The 27,466-nt window shown below is 45.4% G+C and overlaps 1 protein-coding gene across 1 annotated transcript in view; it reads left to right on the forward strand.

Moving 5' to 3' along the window:
- LOC115078196 (misshapen-like kinase 1) overlaps positions 1-27,466 on the forward strand; it is a 1,532,819-nt gene that overhangs the window by 1,226,972 nt on the left and 278,381 nt on the right. The window contains 3 exon segments of the mRNA XM_029580940.1: positions 15,589-15,694; positions 16,242-16,382; positions 17,140-17,251. Coding sequence (XP_029436800.1) covers positions 15,589-15,694; positions 16,242-16,382; positions 17,140-17,251 — 359 coding nt within the window.

A 27,466-nucleotide genomic window follows, 5' to 3' on the forward strand; every position in this document is an offset into this window, starting at 1 on the left:
CATGTCCTGGATGAGGGGGGATCCATGATGTCCTACTCGGATCTCATGGGGCGGCACTCGATACGACCCCAACAGCCATTTCCATATCTTCAACTGCGGCATTACCTCACCTCCTTGCCAGGGGAAAGTAAAAACCCCGCCAACCTCGAAGCCTTGACCCAAATCATGCGCTTAGAGCAGACAGCTAAACTGTCTCTAGTTGAGGCACATCGAGGCTTGCGACATACCAAGGTGGGAGGTGATTGGGGCAGGCTGGTAGTGAGATGGAACAGCGACGGAACCTTTCAGATCTCAGAGACCATGCTCAGAGCTAGTTTTGCGCAAATTTCTCGGGTGACCAGTAACTACTATTATAGGGAAATGCAATATAAATTTTTATGGCGAGCATACCTTTCTCCCCTGTTTCTTTTTCGGGTCCACTTGCGGGAAACTAGCCAATGTGCAAAATGCTTTGCTGACGAGTGTACTCTCTCACATGCCTTCTGGGGCTGTTTGCACATTCGCCGATTTTGGGCGGCGATAGCCCAGTATATGGGGAGACTGTTGGGGGTCGCTGTTTCATTATCCTATGCAGCCTTGCTATTTGGTTGTCTTGACCACAACAAGCACAAGAAAGTGGAAACACGGCTTCTTATCCAGAAGGCCTGTTTAGTGGGCAAAAAACTGATACTGTTACATTGGAAGGGCTCGGTTGTGCCCACCTATTGGATGTGGCGTAATGCGTTCCATAAATTGTTACAAATGGAAAACTTGGCGTCGCGCGGGTCCCCTCTACAGAGATGCCGATTTGTGCGCGTTTGGATGGTGTATATACAGTCTCTCCCGCACAGGACTCGTAGTCACCTCCTGAATGATTCTGGAGACACCTGCTCCGTGTTACCAGACTAATGGAATTGGACATTAGTACAAACCACGTGCTGATTGCTCTATCTGATCCTAGCATTACTTGGACTTGGACCATTGTAGGGGACACTGTGGGGGGGATGGGGGGGGAATCACAGGGTTGGGGGGTAGGGGAGGGTACTGTTGGGGGGGGGTGCATATTATAAAAGAGCCTAATGTTAGCCATACGGCCCGGGGGCTCAGTGTCACAGCCACCCGGGCATGTTGTTTTGTTTGCCTTGTATGTCTATCTGCAATTTGCTCAATAAAAAGTGTTTAAACATAAATGTGCAACTTGCTAACTTCATTGAATGCCCCCTAGTCCTTCTATTATTCGAAAGTGTAAATAACCAATTCATATCTACTCATTCAAGCCCTCTCATGATCTTAAAAACCTATATCATATCCCCCCCCTCAGCCTTCTCTTCTCCAAGCTGAACAGCCCTAACCTCTTCAGCCTTTCCTCATAGGGGAGCTGTTCCATCCCCTTTATCATTTTGGTTGCCCTTCTCTGTACCTTCTCCATCACAACTATATCTTTTTTGAGATGCAGCCACCAGAATTGTACACAGAATTCAAGGTGCAGTCTCACCATGGAGCGATATAGAGGCATTATGACATTTTCCGTTTTATTAACCATTCCCTTCCTAATAATTCCTAACATTCTGTTTGCTTTTTTGACTGCTGCAGCACACTGATTCGACGATTTTAAAGTATTATCCACTATAATACTTCTCTTCGCTGGCAACCCGGCCTACCTGCCTGCTCCGATCCCTGCAGCCCCGAACCCACCTGACTGCAGACTGGACCGCCAACCGTATCCAGCCGCCTAGCCTCCATCGCTGCCGATCCCAGTCCACGCGGACACCATCTCGGATGTCCCTCTCCCTAGGCTCCTCCCTGCCAACCCCCGCAGCCAACCACAGGTGGGAGCCGCGCTGACATCAGCACCCTGGAGGGGGGTAGGAAGAAAGGAAGACCCTTTAAATTTGAGAGACCCTCTGCGGCGCCGCACACCCTAAGGGGCCTGCCCCTTGGTGTGCCTCTTAGTGTGACCCTCATCCTTCAGACCCCTCAGAAACCTCAATCATCGGGTCTCCTCCCACATTATTCAATCTCGGCTGCTCTCCAGCGTCTATTATGCTTTGCTTTCCTTTCCCATCCCCACTATTAGGAACTGTTACAACAACCGGAGAAAACATATCACCCTTCCCCCCTCCCAACACAACAGGCTGCTACCTATAATGACTTCCCCCATTACTCAATTCCTAGGGCTCTCCCTCTTCTCTTTTACACTTCTCAATGCCCAATCCCTCTCAAAAAAAACCCATATACTCAACGACTTCCTTCTGGACTCAAAACCGGACATATGCGCAATTACAGAAACCTGGCTGAAACCCACGGACATAGCTTTAATCAATCAACTACCGACTCAGATTTATGACATTTTTTCTGTCCCCAGACCTAAAAAAAGAGGGGGCGGACTCCTCTTAGCAGCTAAAAAAGAGCTTAGATTAGCTCTCCTGAATACCAAACATTTCTCTAGACTGGAAATCGCCTTTTTTAAATCAAAACACCTTCAAATCTGCCTAATTTATGCCCCCCCCCCCCCCCCCCGGGTCTACTTGAGTCAGATCCTTCGCAACTCATTGAGCTCATTGCTAAACATATGGACTCGGAAGCCCCAGCTATCATTCTGGAAGACCTCAACCTACACATAGACTCACTGCCTCTCTCCTCCAACTGTGAAACTCTACTTTCCTCCCTCAAGGCCATGGGTTTCCACCAAAATATCAATAGTCCCACTCACAAAGCTGGTCATACTTTGGATCTCCTATTCACTAATTCAGCACTCTCCCTTACTTCCCCTCCTCGTTGCTTCCCAATACTGTGGTCAGACCATTATCTGATCTCTACTGACCTCTATGTCTCAGTTAACCCCAACCCCCCCCCCCCCCCAAACTACTATCCACTTTAGAAAATCCTGCTCTTCGGAAGACCTCGGGGTAGATTTTATCAATTTACGCGCGTGCGTACTTTTGTTCGTGCACCAGGCGCAAACAAAATTACGCTGGATTTTATAAGATACGCGCAATTCTTATAAAATCCGGGGTCGGCACGCGCAAGGGGGTGCACATTTGTGCAACCTGCACGTGCCGAGCCTGGCGCGCGCTGCCTGTTCTTTCCGATTTCGGAGCGGCCTCGGAGGGAACTTTCCTTTCACCTCCCTTCCCCTACCTAACCGACCCCCCCGGCCCTATCTAAACCCCCCCTACCTTTGTTGGCAGATTTACGCCTGCCGAAAGCAGGTGTAAATCTGCGCGCGCCAGCGGGCTGCTGGCATGCCATCACCTGACCTGGGGGCTGGTCCGGAGGCCTTGACCATGCCCCCGGTCCGGCGTCACGCCCCCGACACGCCTCCCGCCCCGCCCCGAAATTTGTGCCGCCCACCTGACATGCCCCCCGACACGTCCCCTTTGGAAAGCCCCAGGACTTACGCGCGTCCCGGGGCTTGCGCGCGCTGCCGAGCCTATGCAAAATAGGCTCGGTGCACACAGGGGGGTTTGGGGTAGGTTTTTGGGGGGTACGCGCGTATCTTACGCACGTACCCCTTTGAAAATCTACCCCTCAGTTTCCTCCTCAGCACAGAACTTGGGAACATTGACTTTTCAGACGCAGACTACTCAGCCTTTGCCTCAAGGTTAGGCATTACCAACAAGGTGGCAGAGAATCTATGCCCTCAGATGGAAAAAGAGTTAAATCCCTCCCTCAAGAACAAGAAACCATGGTTCACTCCAGAACTAAAGATTCTCAAACAAGAACTACGACATAAAGAACTCCTATGGCGCAAGAATCCCTCCACAGCCTCCTCATCAGTCTACAAATCAGCTATGCACAACTATAGAAATACAATCCTCCGTACAAAGAGAGACTTCTACGCTCGCAAAATCCATCACTTCTTTTTTGATGCCAAGGCCTTGTTTTCCTATGTCAAGGATCTTACACAGCCAGCCTCACCCACTATCCCAGACGACCTAGCCCAATCCAAATCTTCAGAACTGGCGATCTTCTTTCAGAAAAAAATCTTAAACCTCTTAGCCCCTCTCACCACCTCAAAGACTCAACCACCTCCTCCTTATTCCTCCCCCTTCACACAGAAAGCTAACTTCAATTCTTTCGAACCCACTTCTCCCCTCGAAATAGAAAATATACTAAAAAAGATGAAACCCGCCTATCATCCAACAGATTCCATCCCTTCAAAACTACTGCTCAACATCCCTAATACAATTGCTAAGCCACTCGCAGAAATTATCAATTGCTCTCTATCACAAGGCTCAGTTCCAGATTCCATCAAAATTGCCTCCATTAAACCATTGCTAAAGAAACCCAACCTGAATCCAACGGACCCGGCAAACTTTCGACCCATCCCCAACCTCCCCTTCATCGCCAAAGTTTTGGAGAAAATTGTCAACAAACAGCTTTCTGAATACCTGGAGGATCAAAAAATTCTCACCCTAGCCCAGTTTGGTTTCTGAAAATCATGGAACACTGAATCCCTTCTTATCACTCTCACTGATAACATCCTCTTGGGTCTCGATAAAAAAACAACATTCCTTTTGGTTCTACTCGATATCTCATCCTAATTAAAACTCTTTCTGACATCGGCATCTCAGGAATTGTACTCAATTGGTTTAAGTCCTTCCTCAGCAACAGGAAATTCAAGGTCAGAATAAGCAACAAGGAATCCCATCCAATTAGTTCAACACTCGGAGTCCCACAGGGGTCATCGCTCTCCCCTACACTTTTCAACATCTATCTCCTCCCCCTCTGCCAACTCCTCTCAAATCTAAAGGTAACTCACTTTATTTACGCGGACGATGTCCAGATTCTTACTCCAGTTACCGAATCTCTTTCAAAAACCCTTGACGTCTGGAACAGCTGCCTACAGTCTATCAACCAACTTTTATCCAGCCTCAACTTAGTTCTCAACACATCTAAAACGGAACTCTTGGTCATCTTGCACAACGACAATAATCTGGCCTTCAGCAACCTACCTGCCCCACTTTCGACCTCCATCACCCAGGTGAGGGACCTCGGAGTCACTCTCGACAACAGGCTGAATTTAAAAACATTTATCAACAATATTATAAAAGAAGGTTTTTACAAACTGCAAATCCTAAAAAAGCTTAAACCCCTCCTGCACCTACATTACTTCCGCTCAGTTCTTCAAGCCATTATATTCTCTAAAATTGATTACTGCAATTCCCTCCTACTCGGTCTTCCTGCTTCCACCACAAAACCTTACATATGCTACAGAACGCTACCGCAAGGATCCTGACGAATACCAAAAGAAGAGAACATATATCTCCTGTTCTAAAAAATTTACACTGGCAACCTATCAAATTCAGAATCATTCACAAAACTCTAATGCTGATCCACAAGTCCATCCACATGCAAACCTCACTTGATTTAACCTTCCCTCTTAGACATCACACATCCGCCAGACCTATAAGATCAGCATACAAAGGTTCACTCTATGCACCCCCAGCCAAGTCCTCTCTTAGAAAATGTGCCCTCTCCACAGCAGGGCCCATACAATGGAATGTTCTACCACCTGATCTGCGCCAAGAAACTTGCCAAAGTACTTTCAAGAAAAATCTTAAGACATGGCTATTCAGCCAAGCGTTTCCTTGAAGAACTGAACGTACCCCACCAGACTCTTTACACCTCACAACATCATTTAATACAGTTATTGGTTTTGCTGTTACTTTATTTTGTTGTTATGTATTCTCTTCCTCTACCCCTTATTTGACTCAATCTACAGTTGTTTTTTCCTGGTTAAAATCTCCCTGTTATTTGTACTTCCAACTTTAGTTATATGTATACCGACGCGATATGATATTTCATGAGCAGCGGTATATAAAAAACTTTTATAAATAAATAAATATAATCCCAGCGAAGGATCACAGAGAGATGGACGCTCCTGGGAGGAAAGTGTTCCAGGGCGTTTTGGTTAATGCCCGTGTAACTGCCTACTTGCTCTACATGAGCCAATTAAAGCGGGATATCTGGAAGCAGGTGCAGAATGTTGCAGAAAACTGCCTCAGCAGCATCATATACAGTCCTGTTGCTGTTTCATAAGGGTCTGGAGTACAGGAAGCATGAGGTCTGCTTGATCTACAATGTTTTCGAGATGGCTTTGAGGGTCTCTGCAGTGAGAATCTGCACTCGCAGGCTCGCATGGTTGAGGGCCTCTGATCTCAGACGAGAAGTGCAGGAATGACTCATTGATGTGCCGTACATGGCAGAGAATATCTTTGGAGATAAGATTAAGGACGCAGTAGCCCAAATCTGGGATCACCAAGCGACCCTTCAACAGATCTCCATCATCACTCCAGACCCACCCTCCTCAACCAGGAGGTTGGTGAAGTCAGGGCCAGGAAGTCCTTCTTCCACCCGAGGAGGTATTATCCACCGTTCTCTCACTGCCATCAACAACACCAGGCTTTCGTGATTGTCACTTCTCGCTTTCCCTACTCTGTTGCATATCTTAGTGTCATCTGCAAAAAGACAAACCATTCTTCCTAACACCTCTGCAATATTGCTCACAAAGGTGTTGAATAGAACAGGTCCCACAACCGACCCTTGAGGTATACCACGTCTCACTGTTCTCTCTTCAGAGTAGGTTCCATTTACCACTATATGCTGTCATCTGCCAGTCAACAATTTGTAATCCATTCTGCCACTTTGGGACCTACTCTAAAGTTTCTCATTTTATTTTTGAGCTTCCTGTGTTGAACCAGAACAAAAGCTTTGGTGAAATTCAAGTCAACCACATTAGAAGATAAGAACATGCCATACTGGGTCAGACCAAGGGTCCATCAAACCCAGCATCCTGTTTCCAACAGTGGCCAATCCAGGCCATAAGAACCTGGCAAGTACCCAAAAACTAAGTCTATTCCATGTTACTGTTGCTAGTCACTAGTCTCTAGTCACTAAAAAAAAAAAAAAATCTATAATGTTCGTTTGGCACAACTCTTCTCTGGTAAAACCATGTTGCCTTGGATCCTGCAACTCGTTGGATTGTAGGTAGTTCACTATCCGGTCCTTCAGCAGAGTCTCTATTTATTTTCCCATAATCAAAATAAGGCTAACTGGCCTAAAGTTTCCAGCCTCCTCCTTGCTACCATTTTTGTGAAGTGAGACTACAACAACCCTTCTCCAATCTTGCAGCACCACTCTGGTTTCCAAGGATCTATTGAATGGGTCCATCAGCAAACCTGCCAACACCGCTTGAAGCCCCCTTAGTATACTGGGATGTATCTTATCTGGGCCCATGACATTGTCCATTTTTAGGTTCTATTTCCACCCAAACACTCTTCTCTGAATTCTGGTTGGAAAGATTTAAATGTTAGGTATAACATCTTACATTTTATCTGCATTGGACAGGAAGCCAATGTAATTTCTTAAGCAAAGGCGACACATGGTCATTGTGTTTCAGTCCAAAAATCAGCTTCACGTCCATATTTTGAATTATCTGCAAATGTTTAACTGACTATAATGGAAAGCCAAGGTAATCTAAATTCAATAAAAATAAAGCATGCATTAAACTATTTAAATTATGCGCTGTCAAATAGGGTTTTAATTGATGAATGAAACACAGGACTTTACCGCAGAAGAAATCTGGGCAAAGATAGCATTGAATCCACTCTCACACCAAGAACTGCCATGACAGAGCAAGGGGCACAAAATTAAGATGGTATTACATTTGCTGATCTAGAGAACCTCTGATTTTGAGGGGTTGACTTTCAGCTTATGTATAGAAAACCATTCTGCAGTTTTATCTAAGCATGAGTTAAATTGTTGAATTTGATACTTTCTTAAAAGATTGGCATAAGCCAAAGAAAGGACTAAAACCAGTCTTTGCTGTGCAGGGTCCCTCAGTGCTCTATTTTTGACACCCTTATTATTCAGATTTTTTTCTGGCTCTGTTGGCTACTCTCATAGAATCTTGGAATAGCCAGTGGAGCCTGAAAAAAATTGAATAATAAGGTGTAAAATTGGAGTTCTGAGATACTCCATAATAGTAAAGGTTGTGGCTTAGGAATATTGTCTCCTCAGATAACTTGATGTGAAGAATCGGTCAAAAATGTCTTAAGCCAAGGTAATCCCAAATGCTATAAAACATAGAAATTATTTTTAAAAACAAAATTACTGCCCATATAGACATTTATTTTTATTTATTTTTATTTATTTAGGTTTTTTATATACCAGCATTCATGATACAATCACATCATGCTGGTTTACATATGAACAGGGGTGCATAATAACTTCGAACTTTAACTAAAGTGCAGAGAAAAACAGTTACAAATAACAAGGCAGATTGAACTGGGCGAAGAAAGAAATGAAAGGAAAGAATAACGTCAGTAAGGATGATTATACATTCCTGGAACTAGGATAACTGAGCGAGATATGTTGATATGAAGAGAGATTAAGTAGGGTCCGGGAATGCTTGCTTAAACAGCCAGGTCTTAAGTCTTTTCCTGAAGGTTGGGAGGCAGGGCTCCTGTCTCAGATCGGGGGGGATGGAGTTCCATAAATGGGGACCGGCTGTTAAGAGGCTGTTGAGAGACATAATTTAATGGAGGAGAATTGGCATGGCTTTTGCTAAAGAAAACTTACTTTAGCAATGTACATGATTTTATTTTTAAAAGTGTAGATAAACATGTGGACTAAAGGTTGATATAGAGTAAACTGCTTTGCTCTATGTAGTATGTGGTATGTAAGCAATTTTAAATAAATAGTGTATTTGGATTTTCAGAAGGCAATTGACAAAGTCCCTCATGAGTTTCCTCAGGAAATTGGGAGGTCATGGGAACAGGGATTGTAGAATGTGGATGAAAGATAAGAAACAGAGGGTAGGACTAAATGGTCAATTTTAGGAATGAAGAAAAGTCATTAGTGTAGTGCCCCAGGGGTTTGTATTGAGAACTGTGCTATTTAGCATATTCATAAATGATCTGGAGAAAGGAACAGTGAGTGAGGTGACCATATCTGCAAATGAAACAAAATTGTTTTGCATCATTAAAATTGCATCTGATTGTGAAGAAGTGAAGGACCTTATGAAACTTGGAGACTGGACTTATAAATGCCAGGTGCAATTTAATGTGGACAAGTAATGTACATAGGGAAAAATAATCTCACCTACAGTTATACGATTCTGAGTTGCATGTTAGGAAAAAGACCTCTGAGACCTTGTGGATACTACCTTGAAATCTTCAGTGCAGCAGTGTTCAGCTAAAGAGGTAGTCAAAGACGTAAGTAGAATGTTGGGAATTATTTGGAAAGGAATAGAAAACAAAACTGAGAATATCATATTGGCCTTGTATAGATCCATTGTACAACCATAATTTGAGTATTATATGCAGCAGGATTGAGGAAACTGGAGAGCAGGCCCATGTGCATGTGTGTATGTATGAACCTCCTTTCATCAATTTGAAGAGAGACAAAATAGGGACTGAGCGATTGGTTAGCAGTGTGGCTGCCTGGTGGATATCTGTCTTCAGGGGGGGTTCCAACCATTGTATGATTGGAAGGGTGGGGCCATAGCTGAAAACGTTTGCTTGCTCCTCATGCGCAGTTCTAGTCATCCCATCTCAAAAAAGACACAGTGGTCACTGAACAGGTGAAAAAAATGACAGAGGATGAAAAATCTTCCTTATGGAGAAAGACTAAATAGATGAGCCTGGAAAAGAGACAACTGAGAGGAAATTTAATTGAAATTTATAAAATTGAGTGGGTGTTACAGGTAAATAGAGATTGGTTAATATACTAGTAACCAGCAGATTTAAAACAAATCATAGGAATTATTTTTTTTCACTCGGCACACAATCAAACTATGGAATCTGTTGCTGGAGGACATGGTCAAAGCAACTAACATAATGGAATTCAAAAGAGGATTGGATAAATTCATGAAGGAAAAGTCCATAGCCAGTTATTAGCCAGGTAGGCTTGGGAAAGCCAGCGCTTATCCCTTGGAGTGAGATATAAGAAATAGATCAACTGTTGGGGCTAATTGTGACCCGGACTGGCCACTGCCGGCGACAGAATGCTTTACTCAGTGGTCCTTGGGTTGACCTAGCATGGCATCACTTTTGTTCTTATGTTTATAAGAACATGATTAATTGAATTGCATGTGTCACTGAAAATGTATCATTTCCTTTATCTGATCTTGTTTTAATTTCATTGAATAATGCTAATACATTAATATCAATTTATTTTCAACTAGCACACATGGACAGTAATAGTTTAACCCTACAACAAAGTTCTTTTTCAAGATATGAGCACTTTTTCTCAGCAAGTGCATTGGGGAACCACGGTGGTCAACCTCTTCGCAATGGAGGGCAACTGTAAAGTTAGCTAGTTTTCTTCCATGAGACCATGTAGCAGCAGGTCAGCTCCCAATACTTTCATGCTAAACTGGCATGTTAGGTCTACTCTACACATGCTCTCCAATTCCACTCATAGCGAGAATTGTCTAGAGGATGCTTCAAGACAGGGCAAGGGTTATACTCGTAGTCCCACCTTGGCCTCCTCTGTTGTCGAATCCTACCTCCTTTGCTTGTCAGTTCAGCCTCTGATTATGTTGGGAACATCTCAGACTCTCATCACCCAGGAGAACGGGAAACTCTGCCACTCTAATCCTCCACCTTTGGCCCTCATGACATTGATGTGGAGGACATTCTGACCCCAACTAAGAAACTTTTCACCAAGTGGAAGAGGTTTTCTGCCTGGTGTGAAGCTAATCATTTGGCCCGCTTCACTCGTAGTCTTAGAGACCAGCTACAATAACTCTACTTCCTGTTCTCTTCAAACTGTAGCACTTTATCTGTCAAGGTACATCTCCGTGCCATTGTGGCTTATGAGCCTATCTCGCTTCGCTCTCTAATATCAAAGTTTGTAAAGGGACTATGATATACCAAGCCTCCAATCAGTAAACCAATTCCTTGGGACCTCATTGTAGTCCTGGCTGAACTCATGACACGGAACGGGTACCTCTCAGAAATCGTCCCAATGATGCCAGGGGGACCCACGAGTCGCTTCCCCATCTAGGGGGACGACTTACGCTTTTCTACGAAGCATGGGTCCACATAACCTCAGACCAATGGGTACTAAGTATTCTAAGACAAGGTTACGCGTTGGATTTTGTCCGACCTCCACCAGACAGGTTCCTATTCTCTCCATGCGGGTCCCTTCTCAAACTCCAGGCCGTCTGACAGACACTAGTTCGTCTCCTTGCTTTGGGGGCGATAGTTCCTGTGCCGGCCTCCGAATTGGGTCGGGGCCATTATTCCATCTACTTTGTGGTACCCAAAAAGGAAGGGACTTTCCGGCCCATTCTAGACCTCAAGACCGTAAACAACTCTCTCAGGGTTCCTCGGTTCCGCATGGAAACTCTCCGCTCGGTATTAGCTGCAGTACATCCAGGGGAGTTTCTAGCCTCCTTGGATCTTACGGAGGCGTACCTGCATATTCCAATCTTCAGAGACCACCAACGGTTCCTTTGCTTCAAGATATTGGGACAACATTTTCAGTTCCGGGCTTTACCCTTCGGGCTCGCCACGGCCCCTCGGGTCTTCACAAAGATCATGGTGGTGGTGGCGGCTGCCCTCAGAAGGGAAGGGATCCTGGTACATCCTTACCTGGACGATTGGCTCATCCGGGCAAAGTCCAGACGGCAGGGGATTCAAGCAGTCAACAGGGTTCTTCAGTTTCTCCACTCGCTGGGGTGGATTGTCAACTACTCAAAGAGCAGGCTTCATCCTTCACAGACTCTGGATTTTCTAGGAGCGCACTTCGACACGAATGCGGGCATGGTCTTCCTCACGTCGGAGAGAGCACAGGCTCTACACGAGCAGATCCTCAGGTTTTTGACTCTCGAGGTCACGACGGCGTGGGACTATCTGCAGGTTCTGGGAACCATGGCCTCCACCATCGACTTGGTTCCGTGGGCTTTTGCTCACTTGCGACCTCTTCAGAGGGCTTTGCTGTCCCAGTGGAAGCCGATCTCCCGGGATTATCAGGCGGTTCTACCGATTCCAGATGCCGCAAGACTAAGTCTCGATTGGTGGCTAAATCCTCAGCATTTGGCTCAAGGAGTGTCCTTGGAGTCACCGAACTGGGTGGTAGTGACCACGGACGCCAGTCTCTCGGGCTGGGGAGCAGTCTGTCAGGACAGCTCGATTCAGGGGCTTTGGTCGACGCACCAATCAACCTGGCCAATAAATCGATTGGAGGCCAGGGCTGTGAGACTCGCTCTACAAGGATTTCTACACCTGTTACACCACAAGGCGGTACAAGTACTATCGGACAACGCCACCACAGTCGCGAACATCAACCTTCAGGGAGGCACAAGGAGCAGACTGGTTTCCTTGGAAATCGACAGGTTGATGCAATGGGCGGAGCTTCATCTTCTGTGACTAGCAGCCTCCCATATAGCGGGCGTCGACAACGTACAGGCGGACTTCCTCAGTCGACAGTGTCTGGATCCCGGAGAATGGGAACTCTCAGAAGAGGCGATGTCTCTGATAGTCAAGCGCTGGGGAACTCCCCGCCTAGATCTCATGGCGACGGCCAGAAATGCCAAGGCCATCCGCTTTTTCAGTCGAAGAAGAGAACATGGAGCGGAAGGAGTCGACGCTCTAGTTCTCCCATGGCCACGTCAGTGTCTTCTGTATGTATTTCCACCGTGGCCGCTAGTGGGAAAGGTCATCCGAAGGATAGAAGATCATCAGGGTCTGGTGATTCTAGTAGCGCCAGAGTGGCCCCAACGGCCGTGGTTCGCAGATCTTCTCCATCTAGCGGTAGAAGACCCGCTCCGGCTCGGGCATCTTCTCTGACTTCTCTGTCAAGGACCTATATTTTTTCCAGCGGCAGATCGCTTCTGTCTTGCGGCTTGGCTTTTGAAAGGCGTAAAATGAGACGTCGAGGTTATCCGGAATCCGTCATATCCACCCTGCTACGAGCGCGCAAGTCATCCACTTCGGTGACCTACGTTCGAGTTTGGAAGGTCTTCGAGGAATGGTGCGTCTCCCAAGATATTCAGGTTCCACAGGCATCGGTGGGACAGATCCTCTCTTTTTTACAGACGGGACTAGATCTGGGTCTGGCCTATAACTCTCTCCGGGTTCAGGTGGCGGCTCTGGGAGCTTTGCGTCAGGGGATGGATGACGGTCTTCTGTCTACCCATCCAGATATTCTGTGATTCCTCAAAGGAGTGTAGCATATAAAACCTCCGATACGTCCTCCATGTCCGTCATGGAATTTAAACTTGGTGCTTAAGGCACTCTGTATTTCACCTTTCGAGCCTTTGCGGTCTGCTTCCATCAAAGATATCGCTCTCAAGACCGTTTTTCTTGTTGCTCTCACTTCTGCACGACGGATCTCGGAGTTGCAAGCTCTCTCATGTCGGGAGCCATACCTCCGATTCACTCCTACTGGAGCTTCTTTGCGTACGGTACCTTCTTTTCTACCCAAGGTAGTTTCAGGGTTTCACCTCAACCAATCGGTGGAACTTCCATCCTTTTCCTCTTCGGAGTCGGGTGATCTACATAAGCTAGATGTACGTCGTTCACTGATACACTATCTGGAGGTTACCAATGAATTTCGCCTTTCTGACCATCTTTTTGTCCTCTGATCGGGGCCCCGAAAAGGATGCATGGCCTCAAAACAATCCATTGCTCGTTGGCTGAAGGGAGCGATTGTAGCGGCATATTGGGGTTCAGGTAAGTCACCGCCATTAGTGGTCAAGGCGCATTCTCTTCGCGCTCAGGCAACCTCCTGGGCGGAAAGTTCTTTTGTGCCCGCCCAGGAAATATGCAGGGCGGCCACTTGGAAGTCTCTTCACACTTTCACCAGACACTATCGTCTAGACGTCCGGGCGCCCTCGGACGGACAACTGGGAGACAGGGTCATTCGGGCAGGGCTGTCCGTAGCCCACCCGTGATGGGAAAGCTTTGGTACATCCCACCGTCTGGAATGATCCTGGTACGTACAGGGAAATGAAAATTATTCCTTACCTGCTAATTTTCGTTCCTGTAGTACCATGGATCATTCCAGACACCCTCCCTTATTTTTGGGAGTTTTTCGATGGGGACATCCCTGCTCACCTGTCTCTAATTTGTTTCTTTATCTGTATTTCTGTTACTGCGGGTCTTTTTCTTCCACGCAGTTCTGTTTACAAGTTTTGACACAGTTTTACAGTTTTTAGTTACCAAATTTATGTTCTAGGCCCCTGTTGGGTCGACAGCTTTACTGTTTTTTGAGAACTTGATCCCTCTGGTTTACAAATCTTTATTTTGGCTTGGATATTCTATTTACCGAAAGCTGAAGCAGGGGAGGCGTGGCTATAAGGCACCCCCCTGAGAGTTTTTTGTTCTGACTCCATCTGCTGGACAGGGGACATAACCCACCGTCTGGAATGATCCATGGTACTACAGGAACGAAAATTAGCAGGTAAGGAATAATTTTCATCTTGAGGTGTAGTTGCGGAGGGGCAAAGAGATTATTCTGGGAATGCTTGCTTTAAAAGCCATGTTAGCTTTTTTTTTTTAATTTTTGAGTACATGACTCAAAAGGTCTGGCGGCATGGAGTTCCAGTGGGTGGGTCCTGCTTTAGAGAAGGCATGCTCTTTTGTGGATATCAAACGATGGATCTTGTGTGGGGGGATGTGGGGGAAATTATTTATTTATTTATTTAAAAACTTTTCTATACCGTCGCTAAGTTATATACCATCGCAACGGTTTACAAATAGGCACATAGACTAAAGGTAAGTAAATGTACGATATCGTACATTCTAACAGGTGCCAATAAAGTTCGGTTACAATTTCATAAATAAAATCATTATTTGAGTAATGTTGGTCAAGTCCAGATATATTATTGAGTTACTATCGCTTTGAAATATTACTTCTTAAATGTAGGATTGAGTAAATTCATTCTCATCTGCATTACCCTGTACTTTCATTCTCTACCCTCCACACTCTTTAGTGAAGGCTTTTTTAATAAGCCATGTTAGAATCTGGTTAGAGAGGACACACAAGATGATTTTTTCATTTTTTATGAAACTCTGCCTTTAACTTTGTGTCTTGAAAAGGAATATTTGAAACTTAGTCAGTTGAAGACATTTTTTTCCCCAAGCCTTTTCCTAACCTAATTTTTACAGTTTTTTATGCTTACCAATTTTTAGTTCTATGATGACCTAAACATCTTTGTGCTTCTTTTAACCTATCAGATTTCTTTAACTATTATGTCTGTTTTGTGGTTTTATTGTTTTATTCATTGTTTCTATCTTTATTTTGTTTTACTCTAATTTATTTGATTCTTATAATAATTGTATATTTTATTGTCTTATTGCTTGATATTTTATGTTTTAGATTATTGTACATTGCTTTGATTTTCTTCTAAGAAAGACAATTAAGAGAAGTTAATAAATTGCCTGTTATGGTAGGGTGTATGTGCGGGATACAGGTACTGCGCTATATCATCACCAGCTGCTATGAAACATCTAACTAGATCACAGGTGATTGATAGGAAGTAGGCAGTAAGATTAATGTGCTTTGGTGCTAAAGCAGATAGAGAAGGTAATAGAAGCTGCATTGAGCCTGCACTCAACAAGCAATGATTACATTCTGACTCTCCCCATGCAGGAGTGGTAAGGATGCAGACACAGACAGCGTCAGCACCATGGTGGTTCATGATGTGGATGAGATGGCAGAAAGCCCCTATGGAGATGGCACCATGATTGTTCAGCGGGTGAGTGTTAAATCAGACCGTGGGAAAAAGATGTGAATGGTTTAAAAGGTATGTCTACACACCTCTCTGCGAGCCAGGCAGCATTTGTTACCCCACTAGACATCCCACATCTACAGCGTTTGTTTCCCCTTCTACCTCCCCTGGGATCCCATGCATGCAGCATTTCCAATAAACTCATCCCACCTCCCCCCCCCCCCCCCCATGACCTGGATCATACATGCAGTATTCCCGCATCTCTTATTCTATGGTTGCAGTATTTGTGCCCTGCCCCACCTTCTCCAGTCCTATCCACACAGCATTTTCTCCCTTCTTCTGATTTCGTGCCACAGAATTGCTCTCTCTCCACCATCTGTCGCTCTATACCTGTAGGATTTTCCTCCACCCTCCGGGGTGCTCACTGCATTTGCCCCCTCCCAACAAAACCATCAGGATCCCACACCTTTAGCATTTTCTCTCTTCCTCTGAGATTCTATGCCTGAGTGTCAGGACTGTGTCCCCTACCTAGGTTTTGTTAGCATTTGGTGACTGTAGCTCTTCTTTTTCTCAGACCCCTGAGGAAGAGCATAACCTGCTGCACACAGACAGCAATGGGTACACCAACCTTCCCGATGTGGTTCAGCCCAGCCACTCACCCACGGATTCCAAAGGACAGAGCACCTCTCCTACCAAGGACAGCAGCGGCACTGATGTGAGACACCTTGTCATTCCCAGCCCCACTCCTTTTATCCATCTCACAAGTCTGTATTTCTAAGTACATGTAGAACTCTGGGTCATAGCTGGACCACTTAGTGCTGCCAAGTGAGCAACCTGAACCCCACTCCTAGTTCGGCTGTGGGTGCTGCTGATATAACATGTCCCTTGATAGAAGAGGAAGAGCTGAGTTACTTAAAGCACCACTACGGCCTGAATTAAAGAACAGCATTCCAAGCAACCCTAGAGAGAGCTGCAATCTGCTGTCAGCAACAAGAGGGTGCTGAGAATATGTTGGAGGCCATTTATGATAGAGGGAGAAAGCCAGGGGTCAGTTATAACTGGTCTCTATGTATCTTTCATGCTTCTGTATGCATGTGTCTTTCTCTCAAAAATCTTTATTAATATTATTCTAGTGATACATTTACAAACTGTCATGTATCTCTGTCCTATGCCTCTTTGAGTGTCTGTGACTGTTTCTTGTGCCCCCTGCCTGTGTGGTTTTTTTTATTTAAAGGTTATTATTGAATACATGCCCAATAAATAGATCACCCAAAGTGGTATATAGAATAAAAAATGCAAACTTCATAACATCAAATATTAAGACAAAAATTCATAAAAACAAAAACTATCACATTTCTTCTTTTAGCCTATAGCGTTACCCATAGCGTTACCTCTGTCTCTCATATATGTAGGTATGTCGCTCTGTCATTCACCTTTGTGTTTCTTTCATCAAGTTTACCTCTTTTTTGCAGTATCAGTCACGAGGGCTGGTGAAAGCACCTGGGAAAACCTCCTTCACTATGTTTGTTGATCTTGGGGTCTACCATACATCAGGTGGGGGAGGAGACACCATTCCAGTTGCAGGTAACTATCAGGGAGAGCTTGTTAACAAGTGAGGAAACTCTGTACTCTAATATTAATACAGAATAGGAAGCAGTGGGTGGATGCACAGTACTGAGTAACACTAACATACACAGCATTGACTAACACACACACAGGCACATCTAGCATGTTGCCTGTGCATATAAAACCCTATGAACCCCAGAAGGAAACTCTCTTTGGCACAATGGAAGTATTAAGAAGGGTATTAGCAGTAAATTTGAGAACCTGAGATCAAACTCAGCATTTTTTTCCACAACAACATTTCAAAACTACTAACACTCCTGCCTTCCAATTCTGCCTCCGCTCGCATCTCCAACTCCCCCCCCCCCCTCAAATTTCGGACCCTCACTGGAATTTTTTGAACTCACCTCTACCCTGGAAATTGAATCTCTAATAAAGAAAATGAAACCCTCTTACCACCCACTCAACCAAATCCCAACCAAGCTTCTTCTATCGTGCCAGACTCCATCTCCAAGTACCTAGCAGACATCGTAAATTGCTCACTATCTCAAGGAATCTTCCCTGACGTCTTAAAAATAGCCACCCTCAAACCCCTTCTCAAGAAAGCAAACCCTAGACCCCAGAGAACCCAACAACTTCCGCCCCGTCTCCAACCTTCCTTTTCTGGCAAAGATCACAGAAAAAATAGTCAACACCCAATTATCAGAATACCTGGAAGATAACAATATTCTCCACTCATCGCAATACGGATTTCGCAAAGCACTAAGCACCGAATCCCTCCTCATCTCCCTCACAGATCATCTCATCATGGGTATGGACGCTGGTCACTCCTTCCTTCTAATACTCCTCGACATCTCGGCAGCATTCGACACGGTGAATCACTCCACTCTCCTTAAACGAATTTCAGACATCGGGATAAAAGGTACAGCCTTCAAATGGTTCAACTCCTTTCTCACGAACAGAGGCTACAAAGAAAAGATCAACAATAAGGAATCTCCACTCATCAACACCACAAGAGGTGTTCCACAGGGCTCCTCTCTGTCTCCTACTCTATTCAACCTATACCTTCTTCCCCTTTGCCAGCTGCTTACAAATCTTAAACTCAAACACTATCTCTACGCCGACGATGTCCAAATCCTGATCCCAATAACCGAATCCCTCACAAAAACACTGAAGTTCTGGGACAAATGTCTCCAAGATATCAACGACCTCCTCACTACCTTAAACCTTGTTCTTAACAAGTCTAAGACAGAAATACTCTTTATATCTCTCAACCACAACGATAACCCACACTCAATCCACACCAACACCCTGGCCAGCCAAGCAAGAGACCTCGGAGTTATAATTGATAACCAGTTAAATTTAAAAAAGTTCATCACCAACAAAACCAAAGACTGCTTCTTCAAACTTCAGGTACTAAAAAGACTCAAACCGCTCCTGTACTTTCAAGACTTCAGATCAGTACTCCAGGCCATTATATTCTCCAAATGAGATTACTGTAATTCGATTCTGCTAGGCCTTCCCACCTCTAACACCAAACCGCTTCAGATGCTACAAAATTCGGCCGCCAGAATTTTAACAAACTCCAACAGAAGAGACCACATCACACCCATCCTGAAAAACCTGCACTGGCTTCCTGTAAACTTTAGAATTCTACACAAGTGTCTCACCATCATCCATAAAGCTATATACAACAGAACACCCATTGATATACACTACCCACTCACGCTGCACTCCTCTTCTAGACCCATTAGAGAAGCCTACAAGGGCTCGCTACACACTCCCCCAGCCAAATCCACTCACCTCTCATCCACCAAAGATCGAGCCTTCTCGACAGCGGCACCAACCATCTGGAACGCCATACCCCCTGACCTTAGACAAGAACCTTGCATTCTGTCATTCAAAAGAAACTCAAAACGTGGCTATTTCTACAAGCCTTCCCTGAGCTATGACCTCCCCAACCACAATAACTTCATGGTCCTCCAGTCAATGTACCCCTGCACTGACATGGCCTCTGTCTCCATATTAGTTAGTTCCGAGTTCTAAGACCTGACACTATTTAGTCATGAATATACGATATTATTACAGTCCTGAGCACATGATCTTATTTAGATATTTGATAGTACTCAGCCATGAGTTCAGATTATTGTTAATTCTGAGTGTATAACCAGATATTATTTATCTCTGAGTTACCCATATCTTTGGCTCTTCCTCCTCCCAGTTCGAGTGCCCCTGTTTTATTGTAACTTTTATCACTTCTTGCCTAATGTTCAGGCTGATGTTAATGTTATTGCACCATTGTTTATTGTAAACCGATTTGATATGATTGGGATCATGAATGTCGGTATAAAAAAAGCTCTAAATAAATAAATAAATAAACCCACCTTACACATAAGGTTCATTATGTCAAGCTATGCGCAAAATTAGAAAAAGTGTTTAATTGACTTTCCTGGCCCTTTACATTTAGGGTGCTCGATAAACTTGCTTTTCCATCAGAAGTTGTGAATTGGGTTAAAGCGGTAAATGCTAAACTTCGGGCCTTTGTTGTGTTTAACAGTTATACCTCTTCATGGTACCCATTAAGGTTGTTGCATCTGTTCTTCAATTTAGTGATTGAGCCATTGGCTCAGCTCCTTAGGCAATCCCTTTTGTTCACTGGGTTTAAAACAGGGGGATTCTCATCATAAAATGTCTTTGTATGCAGATGATGATCTACTATTTGTAACAAACCCAGATAGGTCAGTCCCTAGAATCTATCTGCATTACATAAGTTTGGCATGGTTTCAGGGTTTATAAGCGTTCCCGCGTATAAATATTCAAGTTTAAATACTTGGAGATTTTCATCACTAGAGATTTCAAGAATATCTAGTTCACAAAATGTTGGGTTAGTCTGTGCCAACATTAAAACTGACTTGAAATCATGGAGTGACCTGCCAGCAGCTTGGTCAGGACAAATTAATATACTCAAAATGAACATTTTGTTTCATTTAATGTACTTGTTTCAGCATATGCCTTGTTTGGTTCCTGGGTTATCTGGGTTAATAAGCTACTCAGGGTGAGGCTTATCATTGTTTGGTTGCCTAAGTTCACAGGAGGGATGGGACTGCCTAACCTCCATCTTTATTTCTGGGTGGCAAGGTTGATTGCAAAGGTCGAGCCAATGGATTTGGCTTTTAGAGATGTGTATCATTTTTTTTTTCATTTTGTGGTTCGGTTCAGGTCCCCCGTGGGTAATTTAGTTTTTTGCATGGTTCCCAAATCTCGTGTTAGTGTGCACCAAATGGGAGGTGCACACTAACATAAAATACAAATGTTTACAAAATTTTGGAAACATTTCGTTTGTTTTAGAGAACTCCCAAACCATGACGGCAGGTGGAGTGAGCTGAAGGTAGAGGCCGCTGGAGCTTCACCTATACCAGCCCTCATTCCCTGCCTTTGGGTGCCAGGGCCGGCAAGACTTAGGTGGGCCTCTGTATATAGTTGCAATAGGAGTTGGTTCAGCCCAGAGACAGCAGGTGAGATATGGTTAAATCTTTCTTCGGACTGGGTAATGTCCTAGAAACTCGGGTGCCAATGGAACGAAGGCAGATAGGAGGCGCTCGAGCAAAAGTAGGCCAAAGTTTGAAGAAACCACGTCCAGGGAGTAAGCAGAAGAGGCGTCCAATGGTAGGCTTGAGTCAGGGCTGGTGGCGATCCGAAGGCAGTGGCAAGCAAGGCTGAGGTCCGATCATGGAGATAGTCAAGAGCGTAGTCAAGTAAGGCAGAGGTCTGATCACGGAGGTAGTCAAGAGCATAGTCAAACAAAACTGAGGTCTGATCACGGAGATAGTAAGTAGCGTAGTTGGGCGAAGCAGAAGTCTGGGTCTGGAGATAGGCAGTAGCGTAGTCGGGCAAATCGGAAGTCTGGGTCCGGAGATAGGCAGTAGCGTAGTTGAGCGAAGCGGAGGTCTGGGTCTGGAGATAGGCAGTAGCATAGTCAGGCAAAGCGGAGGTCTGAGTCTGGAGATAATCAATGGCAATGTCAGGCAAAGCAAAGTCAAAGTCCATGTAGTCAATCCGAAGCATAAGCAGAGTAGAAACGAAGAGACAGGAACAGGAACGCAGGGATGAGACAAATCTCTAAGAAGCAACGAGTACTCGACCAGCAAGGAGACCTGTTGCAAAGGCAATGCTAGGGAGCAGAGCCTGAGCTTAAATACTATGGTTAGGTTGACGTCATCAACTGGGGCTGCGGCTATGTTCCCGCTGCGGTCCCTACTTAAGAGTCAATGATGCGAGTGGCGCGAATAGCAGCATCTCTCCGCGGGCCACATGGAGAGGCCCGATGAAAAGTGGAAGCAGGACCGGGAACACCGGAGACTGTGGCAGAGCCGGAAGCACCGGGGGAAGCCCAAGGGCAAAGCTGATGGCCCACCGCCGCCAGCGAGGAGGAACCAGAGGCTGGAGTCACTGTAGAAAGGTGAGGGGGCCGTGCCGCGGACAGCACGCGTAACAATAGGATTTGGCTTTCTATTGAAAAATCATTTTGAGCATAACCTTTCGCAATTAATAGTTACGTCTGTAGATAATCCTGTTGTAGAAAAGCTTGTTGAAACTGCCCAATTCTTCCCAACATATTGTCAATTTGATGTCAGTTTTGTCATAAGATGGGGATAGGGTTTGAAACTGTCTCTCATCTTTCCCTTAGATGGCATAAATCTGCATTTTCCCTACAAGCTTTTTTTTGACAACATGGGTAACTGGGAATCCAAGGGGGTAACTGGGAATCCAAGGGTTTATGATTTTTAGGTCAGGTGAGGGCCTCTGATCTAATGGTACCTTTCGTCAGTATAATATTCCTACTAATACTATATCTACATATGATTTGCTTCAGATCTCTCACCAATCTGAAAGAAAGTAGGTGGGCCTTAAGAACCTTTTTTTCTTGGATCAAGGATCTAATCAAACCAGTCAAAAAGGCTAAGTTATTTTTAAGGCTATATCAAGACTTGTTGGACTTTGTGTTTAAGGACTTTAAAATACAGTCATTGATGCAGACATGGAATGATGAGCTATTACACTTTGATGAGGAAGATTGAGTGATTTTATGGGGAAAGGGCACATAGTAGTTCTATCTATAGCTGAAGGGCAGAAGAGAGAATTTGAAATGAAGTTGGCCATAGAGGCAAAAATTCATAATAAAAACTTTTTAAATATAGCCAAAGCAAGAAACCTGTGAGGGAGTTGGTTGGACCATTAGATAACCGAGGGGTTAAAGGGGCTCTTAGGGAAGATAAGGCCATTGCAGAAAGACTAAATGAATTCTTTGCTTCCGTGTTTACTAATGAGGATGTTGGGGAGATACCAGTTCCGGAAATGGTTTTCAGGGGTGATGAGTCAGACGAACTGAACAAAATTACTGTGAACCTGGAAGTTGTAGTAGGCCAGATTGACAAACTAAAGAATAGCAAATCACCTGGACCGGATGGTATGCATCCTAGGGTACTAAAGGAACTAAAAAATGAAATTTCTGATCTATTAGTTACAATTTGTAACCTATCATTAAAATCATCCATTGTACCTGAAGACTGGAGGGTGGCCAATGTAACCCCAATATTTAAAAAAGGCTCCAGGGGCGATCCGGGTAACTATAGACCAGTGAGCCCCTAACTTCAGTGCCGGGAAAAATAGTGGAAACTATTCTCAAGATCAAAATCGTAGAGCATATAGAAAGACATGATTTAATGGAACACAGTCAACACGGATTTACCCAAGAGAAGTCTTGCCTAACAAATCTGCTTCATTTTTTTGAAGGGGTTAATAAAAGTGGATAAAGGTGAAACGGTATTTGGATTTTCAGAAGGCATTTGACAAAGTCCCTCATGAGAGGCTTCTACGAAAACTAAAAAGTCATGGGATAGGAGGCGATGTCCTTTTGTGGATTACAAACTGGTTAAAAGACAGGAAACAGAGAGTAGGACTAAATGGTCAATTTTCTCAGTGGAAAAGGGTAAACAGTGGAGTGCCTCAGGGATCTGTACTTGGACCGGTGCTTTTCAATATATATATGAATGATCTGGAAAGGAATACAATGAGTGAGGTTATCAAATTTGCGGATGATACAAAATTATTCAGAGTAGTTAAATCACAAGCAGACTGTTGTGGAGCACTAGGAGAGCGATCCCACTCCTGGGAGATGTGTGTGCCCTTGGGCCGCGGCTCGACGCCAGAGAGGTTTGAAGTAGAGATGTGAATCGGAACTGAAATCGGATCCGATTCTGGTTCCGATTCACATCTATAGAGATGTGAATCGGAACTGAAATCAGATCCGATTCTGGTTCCGATTCACATCTCTAGTTTGAAGAGGTGCTGCGGGAGGCGTGGCATGCCCGAGCATGGGCTGGACGGAAGCAAGCTGGAGAGAAGACTGGAAGACAGGCCCTCCTCCGGGTCTACACGCTTCGGAAGACCCAACAACGCAATGTTGGTCTTGTGAACAGTCCTCCGACCGTTCCCAGCCCTTTCGGACCTGCTGCAGGGTAAGGCACGAAGCGGCAGGCCGGATGGAGGCCAGGACAGCGAAGGCTGGAACATAGATTCAGACGAGACTCAGGAACGAGGTACTGGAAGTGCAGACGTGGACTCAGAAGCAAGGTGCTGAAGGTGCAGACATAGACTCAGAAGCAAGTTACTGAAGGTGCAGACGTAGACTCAGAAGCAAGGTCTGGATGCATTAGTGTGGACTCAGGCACAGACGTGGACTTAGGACGAGGTGCTGGATGCACAGAGGAGGACTCAGGATCGATGGTCGAAGGAAGACATGGGCACTGTCCCTCAGGGCGCCCTACTCAGACCACCCGCGGGACTGAGTCGCGGACCACCCTGTCCCAGGCACGCCCTACACAGCCTTGGAAGGCAGGTCACGGACCACGCTGAGAACAGGAGAGTGCAGGGAAGATCCAGGCGAGAAGAACTCCGATGCTGGGACAAATGACATCCGAAGCCCCGTCACCTGGCAGGAAGGAAAGCTCCAGAACCCAGGGACGAATCCCTCCAGTTGGCCACTCCAGGGCCCAACAGGACAGAAGGCTCAGGAGCCAGACAAAGACAAAGGGCAGAACATCTGGGGCTGGATCAGGAACTGGATCAGGTACGGACATGCAGGCATCAGGGAAGAAGCAGGTTGCTGCACTCCTGGCAGCCATAGGCAGGTTAAAGCAACAGGACTTCTTGGAGACTTAGAAACGAGGTACATGGCTTGCATCACGAAGCGCCTTACTCAGTCCGCCCAAGGGCTGGTCATGGACCATGACATGGCTTGCCGTGAGGTACCAGGACATTCGAAGACACAGGAATAGGGTGCTAGCTTTCGGGAGATTCAAGAGCAAGGTACTTGGCTTTCAGGCAAGTTCAGGAATGAGGCAAGGACTTCTTGGAGACTTAGAAACGAGGTACATGGCTTGCATCACGAAGCGCCCTACTCAGTCCGCCCATGGGGCTGGTCATGGACCACGACATGGCTTGCCGCGAGGTACCAGGACATTTGAAGACACAGGAACAGGGTACTTAGCTTTCAGGTGAATTCAGGAACAGGATACAAGGCTTGCAACATCTGGGCTGGAACTTGGATACCGGATTGGTAGACAGACCTCAGGGCAGGAACAAGCGAACATCAGGGCTGGTGCAAAAGGCAGACATCAGGACTGGAACAGCTGGACACATCAGGACAGAACAACGGGTAGACATCTGGACAGGACATGGAACTCCGACCGGGAACATGAAACACTGGACCTTGCAGAAGGCTGGAACACAAGGAAGCTCCTGGAACGAGGATCTCAGGAGTGACCAACTCCTTGCGAATGCAAAGACAGACTGAACGTTGAATCCCTTTGTAGATCTGAGGTGGACAACGCCCAGGGAGGAGCCAGCAGGGGCCACACCTGGCTGGCCCTTGAAGAACAGACGAGAGGCGCGCGCCCGCGCCCTAGGGAGCTGGAGAGATGAGCGCTGGAAGCTGGTGGCGTCCTCAGCCACGTGGAGGCCCAAGGAAGCCGCGGAGCAGCCCTGGACTGGAGCTAGGGTGAAGGCAGATCGCAGGAGCGGCTTCCAGCTGCGAAGACGAAAGCAGGAGAGCAGGAAGAGAGCTGGAGAAGGCTGACTGCAGGACGAGCAGGAAGCTGTAGCAGGCTGCAGGGAGCTGTGGGAAACTGCAGGCACCAGCAGGGACGGCTCCCTGCCGGTCGAGGACCCGGGCTGAAGCAGGCACCAGCAGGGACGTCCTCCCTGCTGGCTGAAGGCCCCGGGATCGGCAGAGACGCGTCGGGGAGACACAGGGGCTGACACAGCTGACTCAGCCACATGGGAAGGCTCCCGGTGGGCAGACCCTGCAGCGCAGGGCTGGAGGCAGCCCGGACACTGCAGCAGGACTGCCGCTGAGGCAGCAGCATCAGCAGCCCGACTGGCCGCATGGAGGTAAGGGCCTGCCCGCGCTCCTCGCAGGCAGGATCGCAACACAGACTGTGATACATTACAGGAGGACCTTGCAAGACTGGAAGATTGGGCATCCAAATGGCAGATGAAATTCAATGTGAACAAGTTCAAGGCGTTGCATATAGGGAAAAATAACCCTTGCTGTAGTTATACGATGTTAGGTTCCATATTAGGAGCTACCACCCAGGAAAAAGATCTAGACATCATAGTGGATAATACTTTAAAATCGTCGGCACAGTGTGAGGCAGCAGTCAAAAAAGCAAACAGAATGTTAGGAATTATTAGGAAGGGAATGGTTAATAAAACGGAAAATGTCATAATGCCTCTATATCGCTCCATGGTGAGACCACACCTTGAATACTGTGTACAATTCTGGTCGCCGCATCTCAAAAAAGATATAGTTGCGATGGAGAAGGTACAGAGAAGGGCAACCAAAATGTTAAAGGGGATGGAACAGCTCCCCTATGAGGAAAGGCTGAAGAGGTTAGGCTGTTCAGCTTGGAGAAGAGACGGCTGAGGGGGGATATGATAGAGGTCTTTAAGATCATGAGAGGTGTTGAACGAGTAGATGTGACTCAGTTATTTACACTTTCGAATAATAGAAGGACTAGGGGGCATTCCATGAAGTTAGCAAGTAGCACATTTAAGACTAATCGGAGAAAATTCTTTTCACTCAACGCACAATAAAGCTCTGGATTTGTTGCCAGAAGATGTGGTTAGTGCAGTTAGTGTAGCTAGGTTTCAAAAAAGGTTTGGATAAGTTCTTGAGGAGAAGTCCATTAACGGCTATTAATCAAGTTTACTTAGGGAATAGCCACTGCTATTAATTTCATCAGTAAGAATGGGATCTTCTTGGGGTTTGGGTAATTGCCAGGTTCTTGTGGCCTGGTTTGGCCTCTGTTCGAAACAGGATGCTGGGCTTGATGGACCCTTTGTCTGACCCAGCATGGCAGTTTCTTATGTTCTTATCTTATGTTTCATCTTCTTAATTGGACTTATAAATACCTTGTATTATTTCAAAGAATTAACCCAACATGCTGGAGGAACTGTAGACAGTCACATTCTTGCATATGTGGTGGACTTATCTTCATGTGCAGGAATTTTGGGTTAGGATCTTTGAGGTGATCTCACAGACTTCTGGGCTATTTCAGTTTCTCTTGACTTTACTGGGGCACTGGAACTCCTGCCGGGTTTGGGCAACTTAAAGCTCTGATTAATCAACTCCTTTGGCAGCCAGATTCACCATAGCATGTTTTTGGAAACATATCTAAATTAGAAAGCTGGAAATCTTAGACATTTGAAATTATTCATATCAAGAAGCTATTTTATTCTCTCAAGGGTACCTTCAGGGTTTACAGTTCCATTTGGGTCAGGTTCTGGGCCTATTGGACTGCCCATTCATAGCAGCTGAGAAGATAACTGACAGGAGATTTTCAAGTGACCTCAGTTAATTTGTATTCATTAAATCTAAGTCAGTGACAATTCTGCTACCTTAACCCAGTGTTTTTTCTGACCTCTGGTATTTATCTTTAGAAATGACCATGATCTTGGGTTGTAAAACTGGAAACACATTTAATTTATTTTATTTATTTAGTTATTTCTTTTATATACCGACATTCGATCGAGATATCATATCGGTTTACAGATAACTGGGAGAATAGGGTGAGGTCCACCCTATTTTACATTGTAACATGGTAACTAGTCAACATAAAAAAACAATGTGAAGGGTATCTATTTTAACATTAATAGGATTTAAACATTTGTAAG

Source organism: Rhinatrema bivittatum, chromosome 16 (genome assembly GCF_901001135.1).
Source record: "Rhinatrema bivittatum chromosome 16, aRhiBiv1.1, whole genome shotgun sequence".
Taxonomy (NCBI): domain Eukaryota; kingdom Metazoa; phylum Chordata; class Amphibia; order Gymnophiona; family Rhinatrematidae; genus Rhinatrema; species Rhinatrema bivittatum.